General features: G+C 40.4%; 1 protein-coding gene across 2 annotated transcripts in view; it reads left to right on the top strand.

The window, feature by feature from the left end:
• The window catches only part of LOC139812577 (uncharacterized), a 51,603-nt gene extending 33,925 nt beyond the window's left edge, over window positions 1-17,678 (top strand). Inside the window, exons 1-3 of one of the 2 annotated variants that reach the window (XM_071777482.1) lie at window positions 10,497-10,712; window positions 12,234-12,396; window positions 15,312-17,678. In XM_071777482.1, the coding sequence (XP_071633583.1) occupies window positions 10,618-10,712; window positions 12,234-12,396; window positions 15,312-16,841 (1,788 nt within the window). In that variant the 5' untranslated portion in view covers window positions 10,497-10,617 and the 3' untranslated portion in view covers window positions 16,842-17,678. Of the gene's footprint in view, window positions 1-10,496; window positions 10,713-12,233; window positions 12,397-15,311 lie in introns of those variants that run through there. The other variant, XM_071777481.1, reaches the window with a different exon arrangement.
• Window positions 17,679-18,225: the final 547 nt, after the last annotated feature.

Raw genomic sequence — 18,225 nt, forward strand, 5'->3', positions numbered from 1 at the left:
CCCTCTCGTCGGGTTTCTCGTTTCTCTCCGCACGCCCTCGCCTCGCCTCGAGGCGAAAAAAAGACCGCGAGTCTCTCCGTGTCGTTTCTCCCCACTCGCCCACTACCGTCGCGACCGTTGAGATTTAAATCCCTCTCCGGTGGCGGCGGTCTGACGGCGGTGGTGGTAGTAGAGAGGACGTGAACTTTACGTGGCATGGGAACGCGAGCGTGACGGCGATGCTCAACCGCGAAATGAGGCTCCGTATCGGCGAGGCTCTCTTCAAAGATCTCTCGAAGAGGGCCCCAGCCGAGAGGCTCCACAGCCTCATTTTTCACCCATCTTATTTATCGGCGATCGATTTTTACGATCCCCGTTTTTATATTAAGTATAATACCCGCCTGGGTTATCCCGATTCTATCAATCGTTATCTACTTTCAAGATAGACGTAAGATTGATTTTTAAAAAGCCGCCAATGTTACTAGTCCTCCGAGAAAGTCGAGTTTTTGGACGTTTCGCTAGAGCGAATATTAAAACGTGATTGAGTGATTTTTCGACCTGCGAACGCCATTTTCCTTTTCATCTTGAGTGCAAGGTGGAACGGCAATAGACATAGAAATACGACCGACTTTTCCCTCCTTTACATGATTTCTTCTACTCCCTCTCATGCGGTGTTCCCCGCCCTCCGTTCTGTGTGATATCCCATCTTCACATACCTGGCCTTTCTTATACCCTCTCGATTCACGCATCGTCATTCATAATCCAAGTGGCTTTTCGGCGCGTCGGTCCAAGAATTATACCTCACCGAAATCAGCGTGTAAAAATATTGTAACATTTATAATAATTTAACAAATATTAAGTGTAAAATTATTTTAGGGTAGTTCAATATGCTCCATAATTTATTAGACCATGTATATTTTGAAATTTATAGTCGAATTAGAATTACTTTTTTGCTATTACACATGGATCTCTTATTTATATACTAAGAAGATTAAAACAAAAAAATTAAGAATTGATAAAATAAATCTATAATACAAAAAGATTTCTTCAAAACACCTCGGAAAAACTTGTTCCATTGTAATTTGTCAGTTAAGGAAAGATGTGTTTGTAAAAAATAAGAAAAAGTAATATATAATAAGAGCAATGAAATTAATTTAATTTAAAGCTCACAGAGACTTAAAAAATTCAGATATTTTACTTTTCAAATTTTATATACATAATAAGAATGTTTAATTTCGAATTGATATATTCATGAAAAGTATTTCTAGCTATTGTGATAAATAAGATGTAGGTAAAAAATCGAGAAAAAAATATTTCTTCAGCAAAAGTATACTAGTCGAACTTACTATCTCGCAACTTACTTATAGAATTTTATGCATACGTGAACATCGATGCACGGTTATCGTTATCGCGCGTCGAGTTTGTCGTGTAAACTCGGGCTCGATCGATCGGCTGGCGAATGTCCATTCTCGCGGTACTTAGGTACCCTATACTCTATCAAGTACCCACGTACGCCCCCATGAACTTTGTTTTTTTCCCCCCCTGGTATAAGAGCCCCAGGGTATTCTTTAGCGCTCGCTAGCATGACAGAACATATACGGGTGCAGCTGTTACAGGACCGAGTTTCGCAGTTAATCAATAACGGGGTACGAGGCATCACCAGCGAATAGTAATGATTCACCAAAGTTCACCGACTTATCATCGTTATAATGAACATCTGGCTGTTCCCGTAGTTTCCGTTTCGTTCGCACTAGATCGATATGCACACGGCAAATGCGGAGCGCAACGCGTTTAGTTGTTGGTACTTTTGTTTTAAATTGCGCTCGCGCGATTTAGAGAATTCACAAAATTCTTTAAACATCATTGATAAAAGACAATGTTCTTAATACGAAATATTATTTGATGAAAAATTCAACGGATATTGCCATTAATCCCTCATGTATTTACTTCGTGTCAGATTATAGATAAGACTTTCGAATTTTATCCTGAATTATAGATCTGTGTGTGTGAAACGGGTTTTATAACGTACGCGGACATTGAACCGCTGTTTTATTCAGAAGAAAAGTCAAGTTACCAGTTTCGGCTGGTTAAGACTTCTGTTTTCTCCCATTTTGGATTATGTCAGAAGCAAGGAATCATATAAATTGGTAAAATACACCAGAAATGGAAAAATGTAAAATCTCTAAAGATAATTGAGAATACGAGTTGACGTTTGAATATAATCTAAGCTTTTTCTTTTTTTAATCCCATAGACTTATACATATAATAGACTAAGCATTCCGATCGGAGAGTTGAACCAGTAGAGATGTTGTCCATTGTAAGTATCTTAGACAGTTGTATATATCCAACGAGTCACGTGGACAATAACACCGTGATTATTCTCTTTTTTCTCTTTATACTATAATAAGCGATTTTTGGCGTGACTCTGGTATAGCAAGAAAAGTATCAGAACGTTTTCGCGTGTTTGGTAATTTGTGGTATAGCCGTTTTGGTGCCTAGTTGTTTAATACCATGCAAATATAACACAAATAGATGTAAACAATGTATTTTATATATTCATTTCATGTATAATTTATCTTAGACTTGGTACTTCAATCACAATTATCCTATGAGCAAGTTTTGAGTTTGCGCGTGTAGAAAAGAACCAGTATGTTTTAGCGTCATTAATTAGGTACTATCGATTTAATACTTCCAGTATTGAATTTCTGTAAGAACGGTATACATGTTAACAGAATAAGCTCCGCCTCTATAGCAACCTTAATACATATACTAAACGATTGCTTAATTAGACGAGAAAAACATCTTCGATTTTTTGTCTGAAGTTAGAACATTGCTATATATTTCTTGTTTTAAGCTCCGCCTTTCTCCAAGTAGGTGTGGATTTGTGCAAGATGGGTACAAGATTTTTAGAATTTTGTAGAAGTGTCGTTAGCAAAAAAGTAAGACATTTTGTGTGAACAGGAAAGCAGCAATACTTACGATGTGAGCTGATATTTCTTACCGTTCTACCGTCTTAGGTAGGTTTGCAGGAAAAACCTACCTACCTCATTATGTGTGAAACTCAGGCATATCCAGTATATATAAGTTAAAAGAGGTTTTGCCTTCGCAGAGGACAAAATCGCATTCAAACAGTTCTAAAGCATTGACTGATCGAGTTTCTTGAATGTCATTGAGTCGTCGATACATGATATCCTGATATGCGTACCTACCGCATACATGTTTCCAATCAAGCAAACTTCCTCCAATCATAGAATAGCGCAAAATACTTCTATCAAATTAAAGTTGGAAATAGAGTTACGTATTTTTGGAGTAATATTTATTACTTAATTAGCCATATTAATTAATTTATATGTTTTTCACCGCCCAGGAAAAAGGTTTTACGAGGAGATAAATCGTGGACTTGTTGTAGTAATTTAATAAATACGATCTATAAAAATTTAATTAATATAATTAGTAATTTAATGTCGAGGGTTGTCGTAAAAATCTGTGCGAAAAAATGCCAAGTTGCGTTTGAACTGTTTTTTTTTGTTCCACGTGAAAAGCGCTAAATGTCATAATAAATAAAAATAAAATTCTACATGTATATTTATGTTTTTATTTATTTTTAATAAATTAAAAGAAAACAATTCGATTGTAAAGTCTAATCGAGAATTGCGGTTGAAATTGAACGCATTATGAGGGTACATATTATGGAACTTTTCAGAATGTGGATTTTGATCGAAATTATTCCAATTTCTCTAGAAAACACAACAGAAATTTAGGAAATAACTAAACACTTCCGTACGGAATTCATTCCGAAAAGCTTTATATATAATACGTCCCTTTATTGCGTCAGCTTATTACGGTGTTCGTCAGCACTTTTCGTCAAGCAAAGTGAGCAACGCGCTCGCGTGGCACTCAGGCAGCCAACTATTAATAATTATATGATTAAAATTATGTTAATATAATTAGGTTAATTAAAATAATTTTAATTATTTATTATATGAGATTTTATTCAAAAGACTCACTCTGCATTTCCAACTGTGCCCAACGGTTTACTCCGATTTAAATCGGCGGCAATGAATGTCCGCGGCGTTGCAAAATTACGAAGTGAGGCACCGCACTCCTCCTTCTCAAGTCGGAGCCGAAAATCAAGCTCTCCTTTGTGTACGCATGTGTACTGACGGTACTACGTACGCATAATGCTTATAATTCACAACCGTCGCGTACCTGCTATCCTTTCGTCCCGAGTAACAATATTTTACCTATCGCGCGCGTGTGATGTGATTCGGTCGGATGACATATAGCTGCGTGTGCGTTCGTCGCATATGCGTGGCGGCGAACAATGGGCAATCAAGAGTGCTTTTTCAGAGTCAGGGGTTACGAGCGTTTCGCCGCGCGCCCTGTGTGCGACGAAAGTATTTTCTGTCTCCTCTCGCATTTGCGACACTGTCGCCCTTAACTTACCGTTGAACGCGGGGTTGCAATGGATATGCTACGCCCGATAATTGAAGACCAGAGTTAAACAATTCAAGAACCGGACGATTATACTCACGCATCTTTAATATTCAGAATCCGTCGGAAAGAAAGAAAGTTTCGCATTGTACGATTTTTATAAAAAAAAAAAAAGAAATAAATATCAGTTTCTTTATAAAATGTTAATTAATAAGATAAAGACGATATTAGATATTAAAAATCTAAATAAAATCATGCGATTTGTCACTTCTTTATTGTCCGACGGACAGTGCATAGTGAATTGAAAGGATTGAAGAGGGAAAGCATTGCAAGCACTACATTACGCATTCAACATCAGCTTAATAAAATATTTAAGATGGTAATATTATATATATATATAGTTAGACGTTTGAATATGAATTATTTTTTCTCCGCTATTATATAAAAACTATTTCACTAGATTAATTCGCACGAAACATGCAATACAAATTTTGGATAACTCGCGCGAATAAATAATATAAATTTTTTAATTTTTTTTTATAAACATTTTCTTTCCCGCTATTTTAACGTGTTCGTTGACGTTTCTTATTCCTCGACAGCTATAATATACCGCAGACAGGCTTATTACGTCGTTACGGTTGAGCGGAATGAGATGAGAGGCGAGAAGAAAAATACCTTTCCTTTTAGATTGATGCAGCGACGTGACGATTAGTTTCGATCGATTATATAGCATCTGCCGAAACAAATTTCTTCGAGACATCTCGCAGCATTCGTAACTGGTGATATCTTTCTTTCTCTCTCTTTTTTTCTTCTCATCTCCATCGTTCCGCCGTACGCGCCACACTGTCTCTCGTAGCATCCCCCGTAGGGGTTGAAATTTTCTCCTTCTCGAATGTCTTCCCCGTTCGTCGTTCTCCCTCGCCGTCTCGCTTCGACGTACGTATATACGGTATCGCGAATTCCGCTTACTTATGCGTTACATCTGCGATCAGCGGCGGCTGTGCACGTCGCGGAAGAATAGTGTAATCGGCCGGGGTGCCGTCTCTATAAGGGTGAGACACACACGGAGGAACAGATGATGATCCCGTTTAGGAAGCTGCGGAGACGTTCCCGTACGTCTGTAAACTTACGGTTACCGGGTCATCGTCGTCAGTGGTTCTTCGGTTGATGCCCCGTCGATCGTTTTGCAAATAAAATCTGTTCAAGTTTCCGCGCAGCGCGAGTGAACCGTTGTAACTCGCGGTGCTCAAAGATAATCGTGTGGAAATTCACGAAATTCGGTTTTGTGTGAAACGCGCTTGCATAGAGCTCTCGTAATGTGGTACGCGTATTAAAATAGTTTCTAATTAAATTTTGACCTAACGTGAATCGTGATACAATTTTAATAATAAAAATATATAATTAATGTATAAAACTTCAATACAATTTTTTTTTGCCTGCTTGCAAAGCTGTAATTATTTATTTTCACTTTTGTATTAATTTTCCGACCGCGAATCTTATAATTGTAATTCTAATTTGAGATTTACCTATCCCTTTTGATTCGTTATGGGGACTTTTGTTATCTATTTTATTTGCCATTCCTTGTGTTACATTTCGCGCGCCCGCGGATTCCGCTTTCGGGCCCAAAATACCTCGAAATCTTTCGTTTGAGAACCGCGTGACAGGTATTACGTAAGTGGCTTCCCGCCGGCGGGCCGTGCATCGATCGGAAACGACGCCGCGCCGCTACATGTGCCGCCGTGTATGGTATACACGTACGTAGCGCGCGGCGAGAACGCGACCGGTGCGTATAGGCCGCCTATACCTGTCAGCGGCACATACGTACGTCACACGCACGCAATTCTCTCGTACGTGCGTGTGCGAGAACGCGATGGTCGGTCGTGCACTTAGCAGCACCCGTCTCGCGCGCATTGACGGAGGGGGGTAGATACGGCGCTAAAGAGAGAACGAGAGAGAGAGAGAGAGAGAGAGAGAGAGAGAAGGAGGGAGACCGCGTGTCTCGTGCGGTGCGGTACACCGACACCCTTGGCACGCGCCAACCCTCACAATGGATACGGCCATCTGCACTCTTTCTCACAGAAAAATCAAAGTCGATGGGCAGCATTGCCGCCGCCGTCGCCACCGCGCCCCATCTCGCGACCGGTATTTGTCGATATTGGCCGGTACTTGGTCACCCCGCCGTCATCATCCCGCATGTATTCGCACGCACACGTCCGTGTGAACATATAAATGTCCCCCGTATAAAATAGGAGATGCATCTCCGGGCGCATTCCTCTCCGACAAACGAGTTACGAGGGGGGTCAATAGTCTGGAACGAATATCGATCATTGATGAGTAACACAGCTGGGTCGTTGATAAGAACGCGTTGACAGCATCGCGGAAGATGCAGCTGCATATTTCGCGCTAATCGCAGCTTTTTACCAGCTCGATATGAAGCTCTCGTTAATAGCATTTCTGAGGGGGTTGGAAGGCAAAACAAAATCAAACGGAACTTACTCTTGTGTATCTTCGAAAAGATTTTTTAATAAGAAACAATATAATGAGAATACGATTAGATAATATGGGCTACGAGTAATTAAATTAAGACTATAGTTAAGGGAATTAGGAGCAAATGACTCGAGCTTGGCCACGAGACACGATTAAAATTGGAATGAGATAAATCACTACGGATTCTGTGTCGCGCTCGATGTCGATATTGAGGCGCGATGAAACGATCGGTATAAAAAAGCTGTTGCTCCATGTGCTCCGTGCAATAAATTGCGCGAGGGGTAGGTTACTCGCGACGGGGTAACGACTGGGAGGGAAGGGAGCGAAACGTCGAAGGTGTACGATCTGGCAGCTGTCCGCAAGGGGGTCTGCGACCCCCGATTCGCTGGTTTCACGGCGGATAGCAGCTGAGCTACCCCCATGCGGCCGACGCCACTGGCACGCACTGTCGCACTGTACGTTCCTTATTGCTTTTTGGCGAATATTGCGTATGGCGTGGCGCACGACGTTACCGGTCGGGCATGTCCATCCCAGAGGGCTGCGATGATGGGGAGTATCTCGGCTCCTTCCTCGTGCGACCGTAGGAGTAGGAGTACACTTCCCCCTCGCTCTTTCTCTCGCGGCTGGAACAATCGTACGTGCGAAGAAACCACCCCTCGTGGTGCCTCAAAGGAATTCACGTAGGGGTGCGATAAAGTCAAACGACAGCTGAAGTCCTAAGGATATAAGTCAATAAGTACGTTGGATTCACCGAGACGCCGCCGTATCGAGTCCGGGGAACGAGGGAGATTATTAACGAGATTGGCGTTTATGTCTTTCGCGTATCTTTCGGGAATTCACACACACACACGCACACACGAGAGTCGCGCCCTTATCGATTTATACTTATTCTCTACCTTCCGAATACTCGTATTATTACACGGATTTAGAGTTTTATATTCTGGCTTTAGACACGTGCACAAGAAACCGTTCATCTTCCGGATAGAGCAGAGGGCGGTAGTCATAACTTTGTAGAGAAAGAAGAAGAAGGGAGATGGAAAAGGGGAAACTTTTTGGAAACTTTCTGAAAATTTTTATTTTTCGAACTTGTAGATAATGGAATAATTCTCGTCTTTCTACAGACATTCTATCGAAACAACGTAAAAAAATTGTAGCAATACACTCATGACATAGGATAGTTATTATTTATGGAAATTAATACTTTCCATTTTTATACAGTGGTGCGACAGAAATGAGACGTGACTTCGTCGAAACGAGATGTACAAAAATATATCGACGGCGTCGCATCTCATTATTTCTAGCATTAGTGTTTATAAGTCGCCGCTGCTCCTATTCAATAATGTCGTTAATTTAATTAAAACAATGGAGTTAAAATAATACTGTTTTGTGTTAAAATAACCAAATGTGTGTTAAATAAACAAATTTTGATGTACACATGGTGTAACAAAATATTATTTAACTCAAAGTATTGGTTTAAATATCTTTCTTTAATATTTCACAGTGTACATATCGTAAATAACGACGTGCACGCCCGCGACCACAGACAATGTACATTATTTACATATTTGGATTATGGGACGCGAGATGTCTAAAGTTACTGTTTGAATATTTGATTTAAATTGTTTGAGGCTGCAGACTTTACATTCTCACTTGGTAAATCGCGATGCAGCATGACGATACCACTAAGTTTTCAAAAACTTGACAAAATCGACCGGAATTTAGTTTTTCATTTTACGATTTTCTTCCTCAAAATTATTAAGAGAATGATAGAAATTATTGGATACGCTGAAGTCTTTAATTATCAGTTAATCTGTTTGTCGTGTGCGGCGAACAACGGGCCTCGTGACAAATCCGACAATGCGAATTAGCGGAACACGCGCTCCTCTTTCATCATCAACGTTTCGGCAAAAATCCGTGTATCCTAAATCTTCTGAGGAAAAATCTGAATCTCATCTTAACCATGTGAGTGCGGACTCAAAATATATACTGATAAAATGATCTGCGCGACATCTTGTCGTTGGCACACGATGTATTATGCCTGTGAAAATTCTTTCACAGATGTTGAAGAAAAGATCAGGGACATTGCTCAAAGAATGTCCGTCCAGATTGCAGCTATTTCTGAAATTTTAATGTCTCAGAGTTTCTCCTCTCTCTCTCTCTCTCTCTCTCTCTTCCCTCACAAAAAAATGACGCGACTCTTCCGACAGTGCTTTTGAAAGAGCATTTCCATATGACAAACTGAATAGAATCTGTGCATTTGGAGAAATTTCGCTACCCGGAGATTTGGGGTGCAATTTCTAAGTTACATTTTTCTTTACGAACTGCCGTTTGAATCGGAACGATTTATATTCTTTTAGACGCGCTTTTTATTATCTACGTGTTTGCGCACTAGGCCTTACGCTTTTGTGACATGTGCTCCATTATGATTAATATATATTTATTGTTTTAACGTACACGGGATATCGGAGTAATCATTCAAATCTTTCATGTATTTTCAATTTAATAAAAGTAATGATTGAATTTGTTTTCAACGAGTAAAAAACAATGAAGACGATAGAGGAATACTACCCAGGTAGCAAGATGACGTTTAAAGACGTCTTAATGACATTAGAGACGTCATTAAGACGGAATTAATACGTCATTTGATGTCACTCTGCTATACCTGGGTAATAATGCCGAAAATGACTCTTAAAGTAGCTATTTTTTTTCATAAGAAGCTTATATATATATATATATATATATATGTATGTATGTATATTATAATATTATATTATATATTGTACAATACAATATTATATATAATGTATATAATTATGTTATAATATATATATATATATATATATATATATTATATATATATAATATATATATATATATATATATGTTACAAATACTATTATTATAGAATATTATATGATTATTAATTCGTTTTCTGTCGAATCGATTTTCGGTAACTTTCCGCTCAGAGGTGGGATTCTGTAATTCCTGAACGACAGTTTGGGTATCGTTGCGCAGCTTTTTTTACCATATATAATACCTGCGCAACCATACAGAAACTGTCGTTAAGGGGAGTTACAGAATCCCGCCATTACAGAATCCCGCCTGCAGGCCACGTAGATCACCAGTGCTCCACGTTGTTGAGATAGAAAAAAATGTAATAATGTCATCATAATATAATAACTGTACATATAAGCTTAATGACACAATAATGTAAACGACAACTACGACAAAATGTTAAATTAAAATCGTGCAAAGCCAATAAGCTCGATGTCGAGAGTCGGTGCCCTTTCGGACGGGAAAAAAGGAGCTGCGCGAGAGCCACCGGGAATGAGGGCGAGCGCGATCAGACGAGGATCGAATCCAACGTATATACATGTGTGGATGACGTGCACATATGTGCACTTGCGCACGGAAATTTAACGATGCATACGCCGCGGTCGCGAGCGCGCGGGCCCCCCACAGCGGTCGATCGCCCTCTAAAGAAATTACAACGTTTTCCCACTGCTGGCCCTTAAGGGCCCGATTGGCTGTCACCTGTCCCCCACTCTCGCGTCGCACCCCACTATACAGCGTATATAAAACTCGTGTTCGCCACGGAGCAACGCACAGTTTGATACTGTCCCGCGTTCGAGTTGTCTAGCTGGGATCTTCGGTCGGTCGAATGTTGATTCGTTTTGTAAAGAAAAAAAGGCGACAATATAGCTGATATAGTCGAATATGGAGTTTTCGTGGGGAACTGCGGAAAATGAGGTTCAGCGTGTAATTCATGACAGTTTGCCTACGAAGCTCTTGAGAAAAAGGGATGAGAAAAGGTATAACGGCACGTTACAGGCGTGCTATTTTTAAAGTGCAGTGTACTTGTGATACTCCGTGAAACATATTTCGATCGATAGTCTGTTGATTGCCACAGTCGATCGAACTCTAAGACGAACTCGAATATCTCCAGACTACGTAGGATCGATTTTTTCGGGCGTGTTAATTGACTTACAGAATATCGACTTGTGGAGCTCCAAGAATTTCTTTTCCTCGATAGCTAATCGGAGATCGAAGAAAGTTCTTCAAAGTACAAGAAGTGAAATATCAATCTAAAGGCCCGAACACAATATAAAAGCAATAGGAACAGAATTTCTAACGCATTGGATTTCTATTCTTTATTGCCTGTACCTGACCAATCACAGTGATTTGATTTTCTATGACGCTTTTAGTGTTTGGTCAGGTATACAGGCAATAGAGAATAAAAATCCAAAATGCGTCGCAAATTCTGTCCCTATTCTCTGTTCCTTATTGTTTGTACATTTGTGTGATAGGCTCAACTGTGTATTTGATTTAAAATGATGAAAATGTACGTTTTTCTTGTCTCATATAAATATATCAGAAAGTGCTTATATTCAGTTAATGAACGATCAAAGAGAATATTGTAGTTCATCGATGAATAAATGTCTCGAAAATAATTAGTGTTTTATTACTGATATTATTAGCAATAAAATATCTCAGGTAGTTTAAGATACTGTACAGAGTGTAAGCGAGTCACAAATAGGAAGTGTATTTAAGAATAGATTCACGTTTTTAATACGTGGTCGGTGATTTCCCGCGTTCAAGTGCGTGGCGTGACCACGTGGGTGGCGCGCGCGTGCGCGGTGAGTTACCGCGTGTTTTATGCCGCGTAGATTTTTGCGCCAAAATTTAGGAAAACGGCAAAACGATATTGCGGGACTTTAGGAGTCGCACGATCGTGGCGGAACGACGATTAAGGTCTCGAATGGATCTGCCGAACGATCTCGAAAGGAAAAAAAGAGGTGTCTACTCACTTAAATTTTCGCACAGACCAAATTTACAGTTTACAGACGAAGCCACTTGTGATCACTCACGACTTGCATAGTACTCACTATTCGCTAGAATTTGCGACGGACCGACGATGCTCGGTCTGCGAAATAGCACCGATCATATATCGTTAACACTCACCTTCCACTCGCAGTTTCTCCCCGGATAAAGCAGGGGGGTTTGGGATAAGAGACTAAACTTTCTACCGCATCACTAGTCGATCACTTTTTAGTTATTTGACACAAAACTTTTACACACTTTATTTTTCTTTAAATTTTCTTCTTCCTTTATCGGGGAACGTGCGGGAACGCCGGGATCCTTCCAGAACCCTTCGGTTACTAATCGTTCGCACTCACACGGAACCACGTGTCACCCCCGCACCCTCGTAATCCCCTTAGGTTAGGCGTATCCCCTTAGGTTTGACGCGTTCGATTAATGTCGCACGTTAAACTAATTTTATCCTACAAATGCGAGACGTTCGTACAGCTTTAACTCCGTTCGTATGCTTGCAGTTGTTCAAATACGAAGGACAAGATTCATCAAGATTCGGAAAATGAATTTTATATAAGAGCATCGAGCGCACGTGGACGGCGAGAATCAGCGCATGAGAAACATGCACATGACAAGGAGAACAGTGGCGCTCCTGGCACCTGGTACAGCCGCACTCCGCAAAGAGTAAGAGAGTGTGTTATGTTGAAATGTGTGTTATGTAAAAGAAGTTGTCCGGCGATTCCTTTTTCAATGGCAAAATGTCCATATACATTTTATCAGACGCCCCAATTCGTTCGTAGAACGTTGCAGATTTCTCGACGATCCAAAATCGAAATGTAGAAATGCTGCTTTGTCAAGGTGTTCAAGATGACTTATCCACGTTGGATAACGATGGCTGCGCTCAGCAGAGAAAGCCGCTTTGCAACTGTTGTAAAATTTGTGAATCTGATTGGTATATGGTTTTAATTTTGGCCGAAAAGTACACACTAATCAAATTCACGGATTTTGCAACACAGTTGCAAAACAGCTTTCTCTGTTGAACGCAGCGATTTTAACAAAACAACTTCTTTCGCAATAAATTTCTTTAATAACGGGAGCTTTATGATATTAACAATCAATTTAACATTTTACCATACTAACAAGCTAACAAATCGATTACTAACCGTTCCGTTAGGAAGAATCCACCGTCATTGATGCACTGCCGCTGTACGGAATAGCGATTCGTATATGTTTTGCCTGATTACATTTATACGTCACCATTAATCGGTTCAACATTTGTAGTTATAACTTCCTAAAACGCATGCTCGTTTGTACGGAGAGATGTTATTTTATCTCCATTCAAAGAAATCTTGATTTTGTAAAAAAAATACAGCAGATATACTTTTTATAATTTCATCTTAAGTTGGCAATGCAATCATAGCAACTAGCTTAGAATTTACATGTTCTTCAAATAAGTCTACATCTTTTCGTCAACGGGTGTAGAGTAATAACAATTGATGTTATAAAATCAAGTTTAATGTCCGTTTATACGATATTTTACGTCAGTATTTAGTTATAACTACTGATGTTATCAATTGCAAAATGATGTTATTAATGGTTATGTGTAACTGTGGTCACAAAAATGGCTTAAGTCCGTTTATGCAATTTATTGATTTTTCTATTAAAGTTATTTTAAATCGATAAAAAAAGATTGATGACATTAAAAATTCGAATATATTTTAGCACAAGCTTTTTTAAAATATTTATAATTACATTTTATTTATATTTATCGGCTGGTCGTTTCGTGCAGCGGTAGTTCTGATGGATGGTGTAGTGCAGGTCTGGTCAACTTCGAACTCCGGAGCTACGACACTTCTTTTTCATTCACGGAGAGTGGGGGACAGGGGTTCCTCCGCTGGATGAAGTTGAGCAGGCATGATTTACTCCGCTCCGGAGCTCGAAGTTGATCATCAGGCTTTTGTAGCGCGATTCTGTAACTCGTTATGCAGTATCGTTATCGTTATATTGTCGTTGCACAGCTTTTTTATCATATATAGTATATCTGCGCAACGACAACATAACGATAACGATACTGCATACCGAGTTACAGAATCGCACTACTGGTGACGAAAAAGGTTAGCGAAAAAGAAATATCAATGCAATTTATGTCAAAAAAGGCATTTCAATTTTAGCAAAGAACTGTAATAGTAACTGCGATTAGAAAGCAGGGAATAAAACAGTAATGTTTACTATTTATGAATTTCTAATATTAGGTTGATGATCAAACATGAAATTTACTTACTGTATCATACATATTACTTATTATTTACTTCATATAGAAAAATTTTTAGTGAAACAGACTTCAGATGTATACATTAAAGAAATATATATTACATGATTTGTTTTGCGATATCTTTTTTTTACACTGGAAATTGTGATTCTGATTTTTAATTACTTCAATTATTGAATGTGGTGTTAATAGAAGGCATATATAATGCTCGTCGAGTTTAAGAGCTCTTCATTTAGGAGTTGTTATCTCGCGTTTTATTCTTAAGAGAGTTTAATTTCTGATTTATTTATTAAGCTATCAAAACTTTTGAAGAATTTGTGGCAACGGGATATTCCACGCATATGTAAATATTGTCTAATATATAATATTTAATCAATTAGAGAAAAATGCTATTATATAGAATATTTAATAACTTTATAATTCTTTTCGCGATGTTCTCTGCGCGATGTAAAGTGTATATCGATTTGAATAGCTGACTTTAAAGCTTACATGCAATCGCGACATCGATAGATCGTACAACGATACCGAAATTTAAAACCAAGTTATTATGCGCATCCGCCACCGCGAGATCGGGCGAGATTTTTACGCCTTCCATGCATATTCAATTCAATTCCGGATGTTGTACACGCATTCCGGGGTAGATATTGTCGTTTCCGCGATTAAGGTCGAACGACAAATCCGGCTCGCGTGCCGAGTACGTGTCGCGCAGCTGTCGCTTATCAACAGCGAGGTATACATTGATTTTAATGATGACCATCGCAGATAGCGGATACGTTTTACCATGGAAAATGACAAGAAAAAAAAGGAAGGGAATTATTTCCCTTCCCGTTATCATCCGTTATTTCAGTCTTTGATTTTTTTTTTCATAATACATGCGACACCTTGCGCGACCGGCTGTGACCACTGTTGATCGGCAGCTACCTGCCGTCTCTTTTTCGCTCGCCCTTTCTTGCTTTCCTTCAGCGATCGCATCTATGACTCGCATGACACGCTTTCGTTTCTCTTTCCGGCCTGCTTTTAATAATCGACAAAAATCACCGGAAACTATAAGGAATCACCAGGAACCGTAGATTCCCGTAAGGAATATGCTAGTCACCGGTTCGATTCTCATTTAATTGTATACGCAGGATGTCTGATAAAATGTTGAAGACCTTTCTTTCCTTCTGCTTTCTGCCCTTTCCTCTTCTCATCACTTATCTCTTCACTTAGATACTCATCTTTCTTAAATATCCTCAATTTGTTACTCCCGAAATTTGTCATGCTCCTCCCAAAGTCTCTCCCTTTAAACATCGCAGTGATTCTGTTGCTTATTGTTGTGCTCTTTGTCCAGGTGCGCAGTAAGAAAGTACGGCAACCTTTGGAAATCTACGAGGAGAACAGCCAGGATAGCGGCCATCCGTCGAGCCCTACCAGCGAGATGGAGAAGAGGCGGCGAAAATTCTTCGAGTACGCGAAGTCGCATTCCTTAACCTTGGATTATCGAGTGTTGGACCCATATTCTCCAACGCACGGCCTGAGGCCCACGAGTTCGTCCCTCTTGCGTAGCCTGTCGTCGGGATACGAGAGCATGGATGACGGGCTTGTGAGCGAGCTCAACGACATGGAGACCACGGATGATGAGGAGACGCAGCAGCTACCGAGCGGCATTTCAAAACTACTGTCCGGCGATATAGTCACGCCCGAGGCGTCGACAGATTACGACGTCTCCCCCGACTTCTCACGGAACATGTCGTCCAAGGTCAAAAAGTGGTTGTCAGTACAGAGCGGCATGTGCAAGCGGAACATCAGGACGATATCGTCGCCGCTCGCGCGGTCGCCGTCGTTGACGAGGTCACCGGCGGTAGAAAGGACGCCTTCGCTGGCGAGGTCACCCTTGGAGAAAGTGCCGATGTCGAAAATCCGCACCTGCCTGTTTCGCTCACCAACGGCGACTTGCTCGAAGAGGACGATGATGAGGACGTACAGCTACGACGAGGCCTCGGCGCCCTACTACAGACTACAAATGGAGTTCTCACCTTCCGTCAGGCCTTACAAACGGCCGTCGGAAGACCTGCTAGAGGACGAGACCTCGAAAAGATCCCGCAAGTCCAGCGGCTTACGTCTGGACACGACACCCATGTCGGCGAGACGCTCGAGTACCTTGACGCACTCGCAAATTGCTCTGCAGAGAAGCCTGTCCGAGTCGAGGACAGGCGCAACCGAAACGCATTCGAACCTCAAGTGGGCGATCCACCGCAGTGTCACCGACAACGATCTCATCGGCGACTTCAGCAAGCCGTGTATACTGCCGCTCACGAGCGGCATGCACGCGGACCTGAAAACCATCACGTCCAACACGCTGGCGGCGCTCCTACGTGGTGAATTCGCCGATCGCATTGCCTCCTACACGATCGTCGATTGCCGATACCCATACGAGTACGAGGCTGGCCACATCGAGGGCGCGGTGAATATCTACAACATGGATCTCGTCCAGCAGATCATGTTCAATCCTCTGGCCGAGACCGTTCCCAGGATCCAGCACGACACCGACAAGCGCAACATCCTCGTGTTCCACTGCGAGTTCTCGTGGGAGCGCGGGCCGAATCTCTCGAGGGTTCTACGCAGACTGGACCGCGCGTGCAACAAGGAGCATTACCCGGCACTATACTATCCGGAGACTTACCTCTTGCTAGGGGGCTATGAGAAGTTTTATGGCGAGCAGAAGGAGTTCTGCACGCCGCAGGATTACAAGCCGATGAAGCACCCTAATCACGAGGAGGAGTGCCGATTCTTTCGCAGCAAATGCAAGAGCTGGCAAGCGGAGAAGACCAAAGGGATTAGCCAGACAGTGCGAGCAAACCTCGAGCGTTTTGCATTTTAAACGGACATTCGCTTTTCTTTATTTACATTTAATCTAATTTAAGGCTAAATTCTATCCCCCGTCGTTACTAGTCGCGAATCGTTAGACGTTGAACGTCCTCAGAGACGGGATTATCAAACGCGCGCCATGCGCGTCGCTAAAGTGCAAACGGCGTAAAGAGACTACTTGTTCATTATTATTATTATTTTTATTAATTTTTGGTTGCTCTTTGCGCTGCAACAATGTGACTGACTCGAGGATTTTTCTGCGAGTGTCTTACACTGTTTAAAATGTAGATGTAAATGCCATTCAACCATGTTTAGATTTTAATCGATCTTAATACTTAAGCATAGGAATTTAGGAGTTTAGTACAGATATCCAAGATCGATTAGAATTTATATCTAGATTGTACTTTCGAAAGATAATGAGACAATTTAGGCTATATGGTGATATATCATTGCGGCTGTTTCTACACACACACACACACACACACACACACACACACACACACATCCCACCGAGATCGAAATTTGTACATAATAAAAAAAATTTACATATCGGGCAGGATTCTACACTTCACGTTCATTCTGTAATTAAGGACATTCTGTAATCAAACAATGCAATTCATCCGACGTGCTGAAAAATGGCAGGGTAATCAAAGGGGTATAATGTTACGAACATACGTTGCAAATTTCTTTTTTAATGCTTACAACACCTCAGGCGGCATCTCATTGTATTATATAGGACATACGATTGGGACTTCTCGACGACTTAATCTCTTCTCTCTTTCTGTCGGTATTGCTTTGCCAATTTCTTCTAAAGCAAACGGTCGACTTTGGAAAATTGCATAAAGTGTTACCAATTATTTGTTGTTGCAATTCGATGAAAATGTATTATTAATATACACACGGAAGATTAATCCTTAAGTACTTGTGCCGGATCAGTGCGATTTAGTCGACATTTCTCTCAATTGTACTTTTTTTTTAAAGAAAGAATGGAAGAGCTAGTCTTATGCGTGCTCCAATGAGAGGACTCAAATTTTATAAAAATTTAGCACAAAATCTGCTTTTTTTCTCTCGGATTTTGCTTTTAGAAGTTAAGGAGAGAGAATTTTTCTTTGCGTAAGGACTTGAGGATTAATCGAAAACATCAATTAACTACGTAAAATTTGTCTATCGAACCAAGTGATGCAAATACTATAAAATGTGCAAATCTTTTTGTTGTTACATTGTAAAAATTATTTTTACGTTACATAGATAAATATTTACGCCATGCAATGCAAATACGATGCATTTTTTTATTTTTCATCTGTCAAATATTTTACACCTTTCCCATATATATTTTTTTCTGTTTCTAACATTTGTTTAGACATTTTATGACAGTAATATTATCGACATTCCTTTAT

The sequence above is a fragment of the Temnothorax longispinosus genome, chromosome 5, assembly GCF_030848805.1.
Source record: "Temnothorax longispinosus isolate EJ_2023e chromosome 5, Tlon_JGU_v1, whole genome shotgun sequence".
Lineage (NCBI taxonomy): Eukaryota > Metazoa > Arthropoda > Insecta > Hymenoptera > Formicidae > Temnothorax > Temnothorax longispinosus.